The sequence below is a fragment of the Phalaenopsis equestris genome, unplaced genomic scaffold, assembly GCF_001263595.1.
Source record: "Phalaenopsis equestris unplaced genomic scaffold, ASM126359v1 Scaffold000232, whole genome shotgun sequence".
NCBI lineage: Eukaryota > Viridiplantae > Streptophyta > Magnoliopsida > Asparagales > Orchidaceae > Phalaenopsis > Phalaenopsis equestris.
This window is the reverse complement of record NW_018164674.1, coordinates 678,007-691,848: the sequence shown is the minus strand read 5'-3', so window position 1 is coordinate 691,848 and position 13,842 is coordinate 678,007. Positions and strand designations below refer to the sequence as shown.

Sequence of the window (13,842 nt, the reverse complement as noted above, 5' to 3'; positions counted from 1 at the left end):
GCGCTGAGAATCGCAAGATCGCAGAACAGGAGCTCCTCGATCTAGAGAAAGCCAGTCGCAAGCCCGACCCTAAGGCGAACCGCGTCGCTGTCCCCGTACCGAAGGTAACTGAGGCCGAATTATCTCGTCGTCGAGAGGAGGAGAGCCTCCGTCTTCAACGTGCGGCCGAGGCTGCTAAGAAACGCCAGAGCCGGACTGCGGACGAGGAAGAGTATGAGCGGATGGTGCTTGTGAGCAACACCAACAGGGACGATTCAGTCATCGAGGCGCACTCCGTGGAGGAAGCGATTGCGAAGATGGCCGTCGCCGATGCAACGCTTCCGCCCGATCGTCATCCAGAAAGGCGACTCAAGGCTTCGTTTAAGGTGCGTCTGGTTCCTGGTTTATTTATTTTGTTTTATGCTTTTTCTTACAAGTTTCTTGCTAATTGTGAAAAGAAACGTGTTATTAGGACAATCTTATGTGGGTTTTTGGTGATACATTAGTTATAGATTGAAAATTAGGATTTCGGAAGTTAGGGAAAGAAGAGAAACAGCGAAAAGATTCAGGAAAGAAGTGAAACAGCGAAAAGATTCAGGTTGGAACCCATTTTTTAGGAAAACCTAGTAGCTAGGAAGTAATCATTTCTAACTGTTGTTCTTTCTGCAGCAAGCTTATTGCAGAATGAACATGCTGTCTTTAATGGTAGCTGAATTTGAAGGATCTTTTTTGTTTTCCGTACGCCTGCTGACATTGGTTTCCGTGTTGTCTGATTGTTGGGTGTGTGCAATCAAGTTCAAATGCCTGATCCAATATTCATCCAATGTTAGGAAGATGAATGTACGGTGCATTCAAGTTTGTGAACTTAGCAGACACTGTATGTTAATCTTGGCTAGGTTAAGATGGATAAGCCCTTGGCTGATCTGGAATTCATTTCAGCTGCTATTGGCATTCTTATTTATACTCATTTTTATTTCTCAATATTCTTTGATAGTAACAATGTTTATTGCATATGGACCATGATCTTAATTATCTGCCAGCTATTTATTGTCTCACAGGTATCAGAACCATGGATTCAAGTGTCTGATGGTATAGGATTGCATTGTTGCATGTCACTTGTTTGTCATTCTCTGTTATGATTCAACAAGTGAGATACTATTGTCATGATCTAGAGGATAATGAACAAATTGATAGAATTACTAGTATGGAACTATGGATGACGAGAAGATTTTAAAACATCATTATAAACTATGTCATTATAAATGAATTTGCATTGGATTGTTCTTCTGGTTTTAGTAATTCCTTTTTCAACAAGTTCTTACTACTGCATTTACAGTCTAAACCTTTTACCTTCACACTAAAATAAGTTCACTTATTTTTAGTCTTATGATGTATTTATTATTTTCATTTGATCCTTTTGTGTTCTTAGTTTGTTGTGCACACAATCTGACATATAAGATGAAGCAATTAATCTATCCTCTTTAGCCTTCATACTTTCATGCAAGGTTCTCTTTGTGGATTCATTTTTATAGTTAATTTTAATTCAGCTAGATCATTTTGTGGAACTTTTAATCAGGATATCATTGATCTTCCCTTTCTCTTCCAATCATATCGTTTATTCTCATGTTACTTTCCTGTTTAGGTATTCTACTAATTCTTTTATGTATTTAGTAAGTTGGCATGTTAGGGATAATTTTTATGCTCTTTTTGTTATGAGTAATATCCACAAAACTTTTTCTGATTTGCACCTTTTTCACAAATCATTTCTAGTTTTTTTTGGCATTGTTTCTCAACTTTCACTTGTAAATTCCATGTTTTAGTTTTATTCTCAGTTCAGCACCTAGATCCGCATGTCTTAATTATTTGAATGGAATGACATATATCCCTTTTGAAGTTATCGGGGGAAATTTTGCATTCTTTTATTAACCACATGTTCTCTTTGCATTTTATGAAATACATTTTAATTATGGTAATTTTATTCCTTCACGAAAAATCTAGACCCTCTTTTAAAAACTAATGTAAAGGTTAGCAAGGTGTTATGAATATGAATATGAATAGTAAGATGATGTGTCATCTGCTGCTTTTTTTTTATGGGTAGTATAATTGTAGCATTTGGTAGGCATTCTTCTTTCTTTTCTAGCAAATTGCATCCTAGGTATATTTTAGACATCATTGGCCCAACTTGAGCATATTTGCAATTTCCCTGGTTTGCGAGTTTATTTTTTGCTGTACATTCTTATCTTGAGCTGCGCATGATGTTAATTCTGTGAGAATCTTACTTTTGAATGACTTCTAAGTTCTAACCATCGTTTTATTTCTTATCACTTGTACTATTTTTAAACTTATTCTTCACTTACTATTGCAAATGGCCATCGCATCATAGCCTACGAACCTGGCATCAATCAATGCTCCTACCATGCTTTCCCGGCGGAAATATGAAATAGGCTCGATGCCCTAGTAATCTACGTGGTGTTTGTTAGCATCACACACTTAATTGTGTAGGATCTGCATTTTACAAAAATCTTACTCATTTGTCTGCTAGCAAGGGAGCTTGGTAGGTTACTTGCTCTCTTTGACAGGTGGCTCGTATGTGGAAAATTATCATTAGCTGTTTCACTGATTATTCTTGTTTTATTCCTAAGAAGTCATCAAAACTTCTTGTTACCCTTCTACAGTCTTAAGACAAAAATACTTATAAATTCGATAATTTCGAAACTTTGTTTGGTCTTGTCATGTTATTGATGTGCTGTGCTGTAGATGTGTTTTCCATGATCGTGAATCCATGAGTGAAATGCATGTGAGACACATCACTTTGTTTTGCACATTCTCTATTCTAATCAAAGTTATGATATTTTGATTTGTTCGAAAGGCAAAACTGCCTTAAAGCTTTCCAGACAATACCTCACACATAACCTATTGACTTTGAAGTAACCCCATATATTAAATATATTGTCGGTTAAAAGTGGCAGACCATATTATTTTTTTTGTTTACTACTTGATTCAATGCAATTTTCTTCCATAGTGATTTGGTTAACAAATAGTAGGTTTGTTACCGCAGGCATTTGAAGAAGCAGAGCTTGCTATTCTGAAGGAAGAGAAACCAGGGTTGACCCTGACACAGTACAGGGACATGGTGTGGAAACTATGGAAGAAGTCCCCTGACAATCCTCTTAATCAACAGGTATATTGCACAGCAATGGATACATGCCAAAGAGGAATTTACTTCGCGTAAATTATTTTCCATGCATGCATCAATTTGCACCTTTGCAGGCTCCATATGAAATCATTGCTTATATTAACTTTTCGTATACATTATATTAGATATTTGGCATGATTTCCTGGTCTAAAGCATTGTTAATCAATTGTGGAATATTAATAATATAGAGGATTCACACACATATGATAAAATTCTTATGCAGTTTCATATCTAGCACCTAAACTTTAATATTTACTTATATAGAACTTTAGTGTCTCAATCACATGCGCATTAAAAGGTTTATTTTAATTTTAGAAAGCTAATTTTAGTGGTACTTTTGATGCGATTTAAAGATTTGTTTTTCATAAGTAAATATTGAAATTTAGATTCTAACTTTATAAGTAAATAAGGGTTGTGTGCTATGCTGTAAATCCCCTACTTATTTTTGAGTTGTTAAAAAGAAACTTTGAGGCATGCAATATGGTTAAAAACTTTATAGCATGTTTTTCAAGTTAAACGCTTTGACGTGAAGGTACGAAGCTTTGCTTCTCTGGGAATGAAAATCATTCCCAATCAATTGTGAAGTATTAATAGTATATGATTTGTACTTCTATAAATTTTTTTATTGAAAACTGTTAGTGCTTCATGCTTCAAAGTATGAAATGTTGTTAAAAGTGTGCTTCAAAGCATGTTTTAGAAGGTAAGCACTTTTATATGGAGGAACATAGCTTCACTTGGTTGTCATGAGTGTTGGAGTCTTGAAGCGTGGTAATATTTTAAACTTCATTGCAGAGAAATTTAGTACATGCGGTTTAGTTTTGCGACTTATAGTGCATGCAGTTTAAAATAACTTGTTGATTCATGCAAAGGAAAAAAGAGGGTTTGGTTACCCCAATTAATAAAAAAAAAAAAAAAGAAAACACATTGCTCCTGTTTTTTCCCCAACTCATAGTTTTTATTCCGTACATGACTTCTGCATCATCAGTTTTCCATCTAAGTTTTTTTTTTTCTCCTCTTTCGATTGATTGTGCTTTTAGCTAATATGAATGCTCAAACAGAACTCTAAACCTCATGCTAATGCAACACTTGACTTTGAAAAGTAGTTCTCATTCTCATGGGATTTCCTGGATTTTTGAGTTTCTATTTTGATTTCTTTGCCAATTTGACTTTGTCACGATACACTTCTTTCATTTCCACTAAGAACAACAACGATAGTTTTTGTATCATTACAAAGTGTTGTCAATAATTCTTTTAAGTCTACGGGAAGCTTAATCAGCTAAACTCCATCTTCTTAATTTTATGGCCTCCTCTTCTACTAGAAGATTCAACCGACTCTATTAGCGTTGAATTAAAAACCTGAGTTAGCATTAGCGGCGCACATTGACGGGAGAAACTCTTGGTCGCAGGAATTGCATGACCACACTCCCTTCAAGGCAACAATCAACGTGACTACTAAAAAATTTCTACAAATTATTGTAGGAGTTGTTGGATTGGTGTCAAAATCTCCATCAAATCCATGTCATGTGTCTATTTCATCTTATACAACTCGATCAAGAACGCCAACCCTGTGTTCTGTATTGCCCAAACCATGGTCTTGAGTGTCATCATCATCTTGCACAAATTAGGGTCACCACGAAGTAACGTCATCTTGTCTCCCTCTTGGAACTTCATTGTTAGACGTTTTCAATTCATCTTAGTCTCCTCTAAGGACTGCAATTATTTCATATCTAATATCACGTTAGTGCTTCCTAAATCCTAGGGAAGAAAATCCTCCATAAATTGAATACTCTGCAGTGTTAAAATCACTCATTTACAAACTCTCTTGCTCCTCTCCATCAGTCACATCCCCATTATGACTCCAAAGTTTCATGTGTCAACCATCTTAAGGCCCAATTACCTCACTACTTGAGTTGAGATGCAGTTGTGCTATCTACCAAAACCACTAATTCTTGCTCTTCGATCTATCCTGGAAGTTTCATAGTGCAATTATGTGTTAACCCCACCTTCGAGTTCAATGAAACTTTTGTCACATTTTAGTATGGGCATTCCTCCACCACAATCTCCTCTGTTTCTTCATCACCTGTCTCCTCTTCGTATTGTAACAATGTTTTGGGACAAATTTCTCATCGCATTGAAAACATAACCTCTTAGCTCGTTTCTCTTGAATATTTGTCTTTGTAAGGCTTATGAATGTCGCCCTTAATCGCGGCCTGTTATTTTTGTTCCTTGGAGCCTCTCTCTGAAATCTCACTATTTGAGTTTTTGGTATTGTCATTGTTGTAGCATTTTAGTATTACACTCTACTTGTATTGCTCCTATTAGCTTGTTTCATTATATTTTTATCTTTAACAAGTTGTGCTAATTTCATAATTTCTCCCAATCATTACGATCTCAACAAATGAAGTATTGCTCGAATTTCTGGACTTAGCCCCCTTTCATGAAGTTTCCTTCCAAATTTTTTTTTGATATCACTTTCAAACAACTTGATATCATCTCAAATTTTTCTCTATAATCCATGACGAATCCTTTCCGAACAACTGTAAAAAATTGCTGTGTAAATCACCTTCTTGCATGGTTCTGAATTGCTTCAGTAAGCAATCATTGAATTATTCTCATGCTCTGATTGTCTGTCGTTGTTTTCTCCATAAGTACCATGCTATAACCTTCCCTTTCAAACACAGAACCGCCACTATCAATTTTTTATTACTCTATCAGCCATTAACAACAAGTATCTCTTCACGTGATAAACCCAACCATAGGCTTCCTCTCCTTCAAAGATCGATATCTTTAGCTTTTTTATGCATGAATCTCTTCCCCAATTTCTTCGACCGAAGCTCATTTCTCCCATAAAGCTTTTTTATGCATGAATCTCTTCCCCAATTTCTTTGACCGAAGCTCATTTCTCCCATAAAGCGGGAGTTGGATCCTTTTCTCGACCCATATTGATTTTTCTTCTTCTATAAGTCTGACTCATCTCATAATCAACTCGTCTATCCCCATAGGCTTCGTAATCTCCTTTCACTTGAAAGGTTACTGCAGAAAATGACACTGGCACGGTTGGAAGTTCCCCTCCACCGGGGCCCACTCACTGTGGTTCTCTGTTCCAGGCCGAAGCTCATTCCATCCATGAAGTGAGAGTTGGGTTCCCTTCCTCAACCCATATTGATTTCTCTTCTTCTATAAGTCTGGCTCACCTCATAATCAGCTCCCCCATCCCAATAAACTTCTGAACCGCCTTCTGTTCAGAAAGCAACCATAGCAAAAGACACTGAAGCGATTGGATGCAACCATCCACTAGGGTCCCACCCACCGCGGTTCCCTCTCGTTTTGCATGTTTTCACTCATTCCAAACCTCCAGATGTCGCACAATTTCCTCCAGGTGTTCTTTTTCTCTTTCACTCCCGACTCCTTCACTTGATCTCACCTGCTTCCATTCGGTCTAGCCGAATGTTGTGCTATTCCTTTTTACTCTTGTCGCTCGAGTTTTTTCCCGATTTCTTCGCTCTATCTTGCGACTCAATATCCACCTAAGGCATCGACACTGCCCTGATGTCGCATGAATCCTTCTAATTGCTATCACTTGCATCCACTCCTTACACCGTTATCGATCCTACGACGGGCGGCGACAGGGTTACCTGAAACACCATGCTCTCTTCATCATTCCGTTAAGGGGCAAGAATTGCCTCTCCATGGCTGCGAAAGTCCTCTATTTCAGATCTGATTTGACTCACCTCTTCCTCTAAGTTCTCTTCCACAATATCTATTTTCTTGGATGCCATTACTGCGACGTTGATTTTAGATCATGAAGACAGAACTCGTAGTCTTATGCGTCGCGATCCCATTGTTAGTAATAATTAACAAATGACTAAATTGCCTTTTTAGTCCTACACCTAACATAAATTTTTAAATTATTTGGGCGCTAGAGACGCTGATCTACCAGAAACACATTTGCAAATCCTTCTTTGCACCATTATGTGATGGAATTACGTAATTATATACAAAAAAATGGGTCTCTTGTTAAGTGCTTGCAAGCGAGTAAATGAGATCGAACTTGCTAGAGAAACTACAAGATATTTTGCTTAATGCTACCCATTTTTTCTCATTTATAGTATGCTCGTTTAATGTTTCGTAATTTTGACTTGCGTAACAAATCATTTCATGCTGTGCCAACCATGTTTTAATGTCATAAAAATATTTGGATTGAAGTATAAGTTGGAAGCTTATAAGCAAATCATTAGATAGTTTGATTTCATTTCATATATTTTTTTCATAAATTTGTGATTCATGGGTCCAAAATTTTGTTAATTGAATTATATTTATTTGTACGAGCAATTACATAAACTTTTTTATTCACTATTACAGTCATATGTAATAAACTTTTTTTATTAGATTTGTAACGGCAATTAAATTCCTAGTCATTATTATTTATTAATTCTTGCCTTTTACTTTATTCTATTCTGTTTTATTTCTTTTCTTGTTGTGCCTATTGTAATTGGGTTTAAATACCCCATTCTTTTATCAATAAAATTATGCTGCTCTATTCCAAATCTCAAGATGATACAGAGTCTAGTCTTAGATCCAAGCCTTCGCCGGCCTCTTTTGCAGCCTCCAGTCTCTTCAACAGTTGGTAGTCCTGCATGTTTTCCTTTCTGCCGTTCCTTTGCAAGCACAAGCCGCCAGGCCAGCAGGTGTTTCCCTGGAGCTCCCCTTCCACTCGCTAATCAGAAGTGCAAATTGATCTCCTCTGCCTTCCTCTGCAAGTGCAATTGTATCCGTCTCCTCTGCTGTCCTCTGCAAGTGCAATCTGCCACTACTGCCGTAGGGAATGATCAAACTCTTTGTATCCGTATTCCAGTAGAATTGAATTCTTTTTAGGGAACAATCATCTCCTCTGTCCAGCAGAATTCTTGCAGAATCCTTTGAACTCCTTTGTTTTGTCCAACAGATATCCTATAGCAGAATTCCGACAGAATTCTTTTGCTGTGTTTAGAAGAATTCCCACAACAGTCCAACGTCTCTGCATGTGTTAGGATCCGGATTCCTGCTATTGTATCTATCTGTCGGTGACCTACTTGAATTCATCGATGTCTCGGAATCCCAACCTCATCTTCGACTCAGCCAGAATCAGAGAGGACTCCGCCATCCTACCTCGAGCTTGTCACCCAACTTGCGATTACTGTCACAAACACAACCACACTTGGGACAAATGTTGGAAACTTCACGGTATGTTGGCTTACAAACCTTTGACCAAATCCTCTACTAGCAAAGGTCTTACGGCGACTGCCGAGCCTACCACTGATCAATTAAATCCTACTTGGAACATCCTAGAATCCTCAGAATGCCTGAAAAACTAGATGAAGCAATTGGTTAAGTTCTTAGAGCCCATCAAGTCTCTATAGGTCAATTGACCTCTCACGTCCGAAAATGCACTCTTTCTATAGCTTTCAAGATTTCTTCCTCCACTAAACCATGGATTATTAATTCAGGTGTCACGGATCACATGAGTGGATGCTCACAAGTTTTCTCGACTCACTATCCGTGTTCGGGAAAATATATCATTAGAATTGTCGATGGCTCATATAGTTTCATTGCTAGTAAAGAGTTGAGTCTGTTTTACATATTTCCCAATTGCAATGTAACTTATTTTTTTATTAGCAAGTTAATAAATGATAATGATTATGTTGCTAATTTCTCTTTTGATGTTTGCGTTTTTTAAGACCGTCGTTTGGAGAGGATAATTAGAACCGCTAAGAGAGTAACTGGACTCTACTACTGCCAAAAGAAGAGTACGGAAAATATACAGACACACCTCTTAAGTTGTAGTTTATCTTGAGTCATTGAATGTCTCATTATGTTAGTGCATTGTCATTAGATTATCCTAGTTTTCAATATTTAAGAAGTTGTATCCATTGTTGTTTTATAATAAAAACCCTTCTAATTTCCATTGTGAGACATGCCAGTTAGTCAAACATCATCGGATCCATTACCCATCCCACACTTACACTCCTGCTCCTTTCTCCCTTATTCTCAGTGACCTATGGGGACCTTCTCGTACTACCAGTTATACCAATAAAATATGGTTTCCGACTTTGATTGATGATCACACTCGAATGGTTTTAAAAGACAAATCGGAAGTTGTCACATTCCAAAACTTCTACACCTTCATTTTAACTCAGTTCAAAACTTTTATTCAGGTCCTTTAGACCAACAATGATCGTAAAATTTTCAATTCTATTTTGGGTGAATTCTTAATAAATAAGGGCATCATCCACTTTAGCTTTTGTACGGACACACATCAACAAAATGGTGTAGCTGAGAGGAAAAACTGTCACTTTCTCGACATTGCTCGCTCCATTATATCTCAATCCAATGTCCCAAAACATTTTTGGAATGATGTCATTCGCACTGCCACCTATCTCTTAAATAAAGTTCCATCTAAAATTCACAAGTTCCAGACTCACTTAGTCATTATGATGTCATGCTTTCCTACCAATAGGATCTTCTCTACATTAAGATTTTTTGGTGCAATGCTTTTGTTTTGATCACTGCCCCCAATCGAAGTAAACTTGATCTCAGATCTCAGACCATAAAATGTATCTTCCTTGAGTGTTCCGCCACTCAAAAGGGGTATCAGTTCCTTGATACTATCACTTACAAAATCTATGTGTGTTGATGTCTCTTTTGAAAGTGTTCTTATTTTCCTAGTTCAGCCCCAAGTGTGGGGAAGCTTGGGTTCTTAAACACCATCCCTTATCCAACTCCTATGGATGTTCCCCCTATTGTTCTCGCTACTGAAGAGTCCCTCGTCCCGGTGCGTGCACCATCCGATGATATTTCTCGGATCCGGTGAGTGCACCATCTCGTGAGTTCCCGGATCCGGTGCACCATCTCCCCTCCCACTCTTCGTGTTTACACTCGACATAGCCGTTTCAATGCTCCTACTCTTGAACCCACTACCTCCCTACAAAACTTTGAATCCACTATGAACGACATCCTCAGTGCGACCCCTCCTCTGAATGATGAGTTGAGTCCTCCGAGTAAGGTATGAAATCAAACACACTCCTCTATTTTATGACAAAAATGTCTCTTTTCAAAGTTTATCACCTACTTACATAGCATTTGCCACTACCCAGACGGACCATCATATCCCAAATACTATTGAGGTTACTCTTGCTAATCCAGCTTGGAAAATGACAGTAATGGCAGAGTGAATTCCCTTTAGCGGAACCATACATGGGACGTCGTTGACCTTCCTTAGGCTAAGAAAGAAAGTTGTGGGGTGCCGATAGATTTTCAGCATCAACTTCAACTTTGATGGATCTTTTGAATGCAACACGACACGATTGATTGCCAAATGATACTCACAGACTTACGAATTTGACTTTGAGGAGACATTTGCTTCAGTGGCTAAGTTAAACTCTATCTGTATTCTGTTGTCCCTTGCAGTGAATCTCGATTGCATTTATTTCTGCTGGATGTTAAGAATGTTTTCTTATGAGAGAGTTTACAGAAGAGGAATACATGTTTCTCCCTCTTGACTTTGACTCTACTCCCTCCAAAAAGCAAGTGTGCAGGCTGTGAAATTCTCTTTATGGATTAAAGAAGTCCCTCAGGGCCTGACTTGACAAGTTTACAAGGTGGTAATGGGTTACGGTTTTACTCGAGCTCATATAGATCCTTCTATTCTTCTGACATTCCTCCAATTGTAAGGTAGCTATCCTTATTATCTATGTTGACGTTATTGTTCTTACAGATAATGATCTTCCAACATTGGAGTCCTTAAAAGACACTCTTGCTATGTTCTTTGAAATGAAAGATTTTGGATCTCTCTGGTACTTCTTAGGCATTGAAGTGGCTCGATCATCTCTGGGCAATTGCCTATCACAACGCAAATATGTGATCGACATTTTGAAACAGAACAACCTTCTTCTGTGCAAATCAATGACTGTCCCTATGGATCTCAATGAATAATTATCTGACATTCCCAACGCTATGCCTGTCAACAAGACTCCTACCATCGCCTTGTGGGGAAACTCATCTATCTTGCCCATACTCACCCCGACATATGTCATGCAGTTGGTATAGTGAATCAATTCATGCATGACCCCTATGAACACTATCTTCAAATTGTCCACCGAATTCTCCACTATTTAAAAGGTACACCGGGCTCGGATTTACTTTTCTCTCGTCACACCTCTTAGTTTATTGTTGTTTCTACAAATACTAATTGGGCTTAGTGAGTTTATGACTGTCTTTTCATCTCGGGGTATTGCTCATTTGTATAGGGAAATTTGGTCACATGAAAAAACAAAAAACATTCTATGGTTGCTCGAAGCAGTGCTGAAGCTGAATTCCGGTCCACGGCCTTGGGGATCTATGAATCCCATCATGCTCCGTGAACTTTGTATGCCGACCTCCGTCCCGCTGCAACTATTATGTGATAATAAGATCGCCATCAATATTACTTACAATATAGTCCAGCATGATAGTATCAAACATGTAGAGATTGACAGACACTTTATTAAGAAAAAATATTGAGCCCAGGAAAATTTGTGTGCCTTTTGTAACCTCCAGTGATCAACTAGCGAATTTTTTCGCCAAGAATCTTCCTCGACCTATGTTCGATGACTTTAAATCAAAGTTGAACTTTATTAACATATATGCTTTAACTTGAAGGGGAGTATTAGATTTATAACGACAATTGAACCCATAGCCGTTATTACGTATTATTCCTTTCCTATTTATTTTTTTTTGTTTTAGTTCTTTTCTTTATTGTGCCTATTGTAATTGTGTTTAAATATCCCTTCTTCTATCAATAAAATTTTATTGCTCTGTTCCAAATCAAGCATTGTTTATATCAATTTTTCTGAGCATACAGTCTGCCAAAGAGGAAATCGGTCCTCTTCGGAATAGAGATATTTTAGAAATATCAATTGATTGAGTCGTTAGGTTCATTGTTGCGGTCAAATGACTAAAGTATTCTTTTCCATTTTCATTTAGTGATGCTAGATTTTGGCTTGAGCCAAACAGCTCGAAGAAAACATCTCTATGTAGTATTATTGGCTTCTTTGAATTGATATTAGTTGTTATGGTTATCATCAAACAACAACAACGGCAACAACCACAATGACAACAACAAGCTTTTATCCCACTAAATGGGGTCAGCTACCTGAATCCTTTTTCTCCACTACGTCCTATTGAGTGTCAAATTTTCATGATGTGATGCATCTTTAATCTATGACAAATTTTTTATATGCTTGCTCATGGATGTGCTATAGATGATTTTGAAAAGAAGAAATAGCAAAGCTATTAAAATTTACATCGGTTATTTCCCACTAAATTTCCTTGTGATGAAGAATATACATATCAGACACGCGCATGCGCGTGCACACACACATATGTATGCAATTCATAAATATGTAAACAAAATCAGGCTATTATCATGTTGAACATGATCCAATAAGGCTTCTTTCTTATGTGGCTCATTAAATACACGAGCTTACATAAATTTGTCAAAATCCAGCTAATTATTGATCTATATATATATATTTATTTATTCTGCTGTTGTTTCTCTGATTATCATTTCTCTTCTAACTTTTAGTCTTACAATATGGACAAAATGCTAAAATATGTTTTACGTGAACAGGCTTCTGAGTAATGGTCGGGCTGCTGCAAATGTACGTTCAAGGCAAGTTTTACTTCTTAAATTGTCTGATAATTTTGAGGGATAATTACATACATAGCATCCAAAATATTGCTATTTACAAAATCTAGCACCAGACTATATTTTTGTAAAATGAAAAATATGTGCTTGGTTTTTATCATGAATTTTGATATTTGAGTGAGAATTTGAAAAATGCATGAAAGAGGGTGCTAGATTTGTAAATAGCAAATTTTGGGGTGCTAATTTTTATTCATCCTCTTCCATTTTCCGGTCCATTTCAGTATCTACAAGGAAAAGAAGAAGATTCTCACTGTGTTCTCCACCTCTGTAATGGCACCTCTGTAATATGTTATTTTGGTGCTGAAGTGATGCAGCAGCTTGTCTTGAACGAATCAGCATTATATTATGAATTGGTTGCAAGAAGAAGGGCAAATTCATTTGAATGAACAATTGACATTTCATTATGATTCTGATTCTCCCATTAATGTAAGTTGTTTTGTCATAATTAAGGCTTTGTTTGAGATTATTTTATATTTTTTCTCTCTTGATGGAATAGAGTGTTCAGTTCAAAATAAGGGGCATTTACATACACGCCACCCAATTCTTATTTATTTCCTCATCTACACAAACTTTGATTTTCATATTTTTGCGTTGCAAATTCTTTATTTTACATAAATAATATCACTATTTAAACTAAGTTAAATGTACCCTTTTACGCGTAAGGTGGCATGTGTAAAAATTGAATTTAGGTGTTGGCTAAATACATAAGAGCGGGGGTGTTTTTGAAAACGTCGCAGTACTGTTTGGATTGCGTGTTTTGTCCGCTTATCCGAAAATGCGGTTTCATTTTTACATTAAACGCAGGCGCGGGTCGACCTGCAGATCGCCTTTCAGGATAAGTTGTTTATCTTTATCATGAAATGCACAAGATGCCCCAAACACGCTCTCATGCATGTAAATTTTCTTAAAAACAATTCGTGTTTTGATGGAAAATTTATACAGA

At 37.1% G+C, this 13,842-nt stretch overlaps 1 protein-coding gene across 2 annotated transcripts; it reads left to right on the top strand.

Moving 5' to 3' along the window:
* Window positions 1-13,172, top strand: LOC110023805 (coiled-coil domain-containing protein 124; the record flags this gene model as incomplete). 2 transcript variants are annotated; one of them, XM_020723401.1, is given in 4 exon segments in its annotated part: window positions 1-365; window positions 3,038-3,160; window positions 12,822-12,863; window positions 13,121-13,172. In XM_020723401.1, coding segments are annotated over 3 exon segments (500 nt in total), but the record flags the coding sequence as incomplete, so codon positions are not given.
* Between the last annotated feature and the right edge of the window lie 670 nt (window positions 13,173-13,842).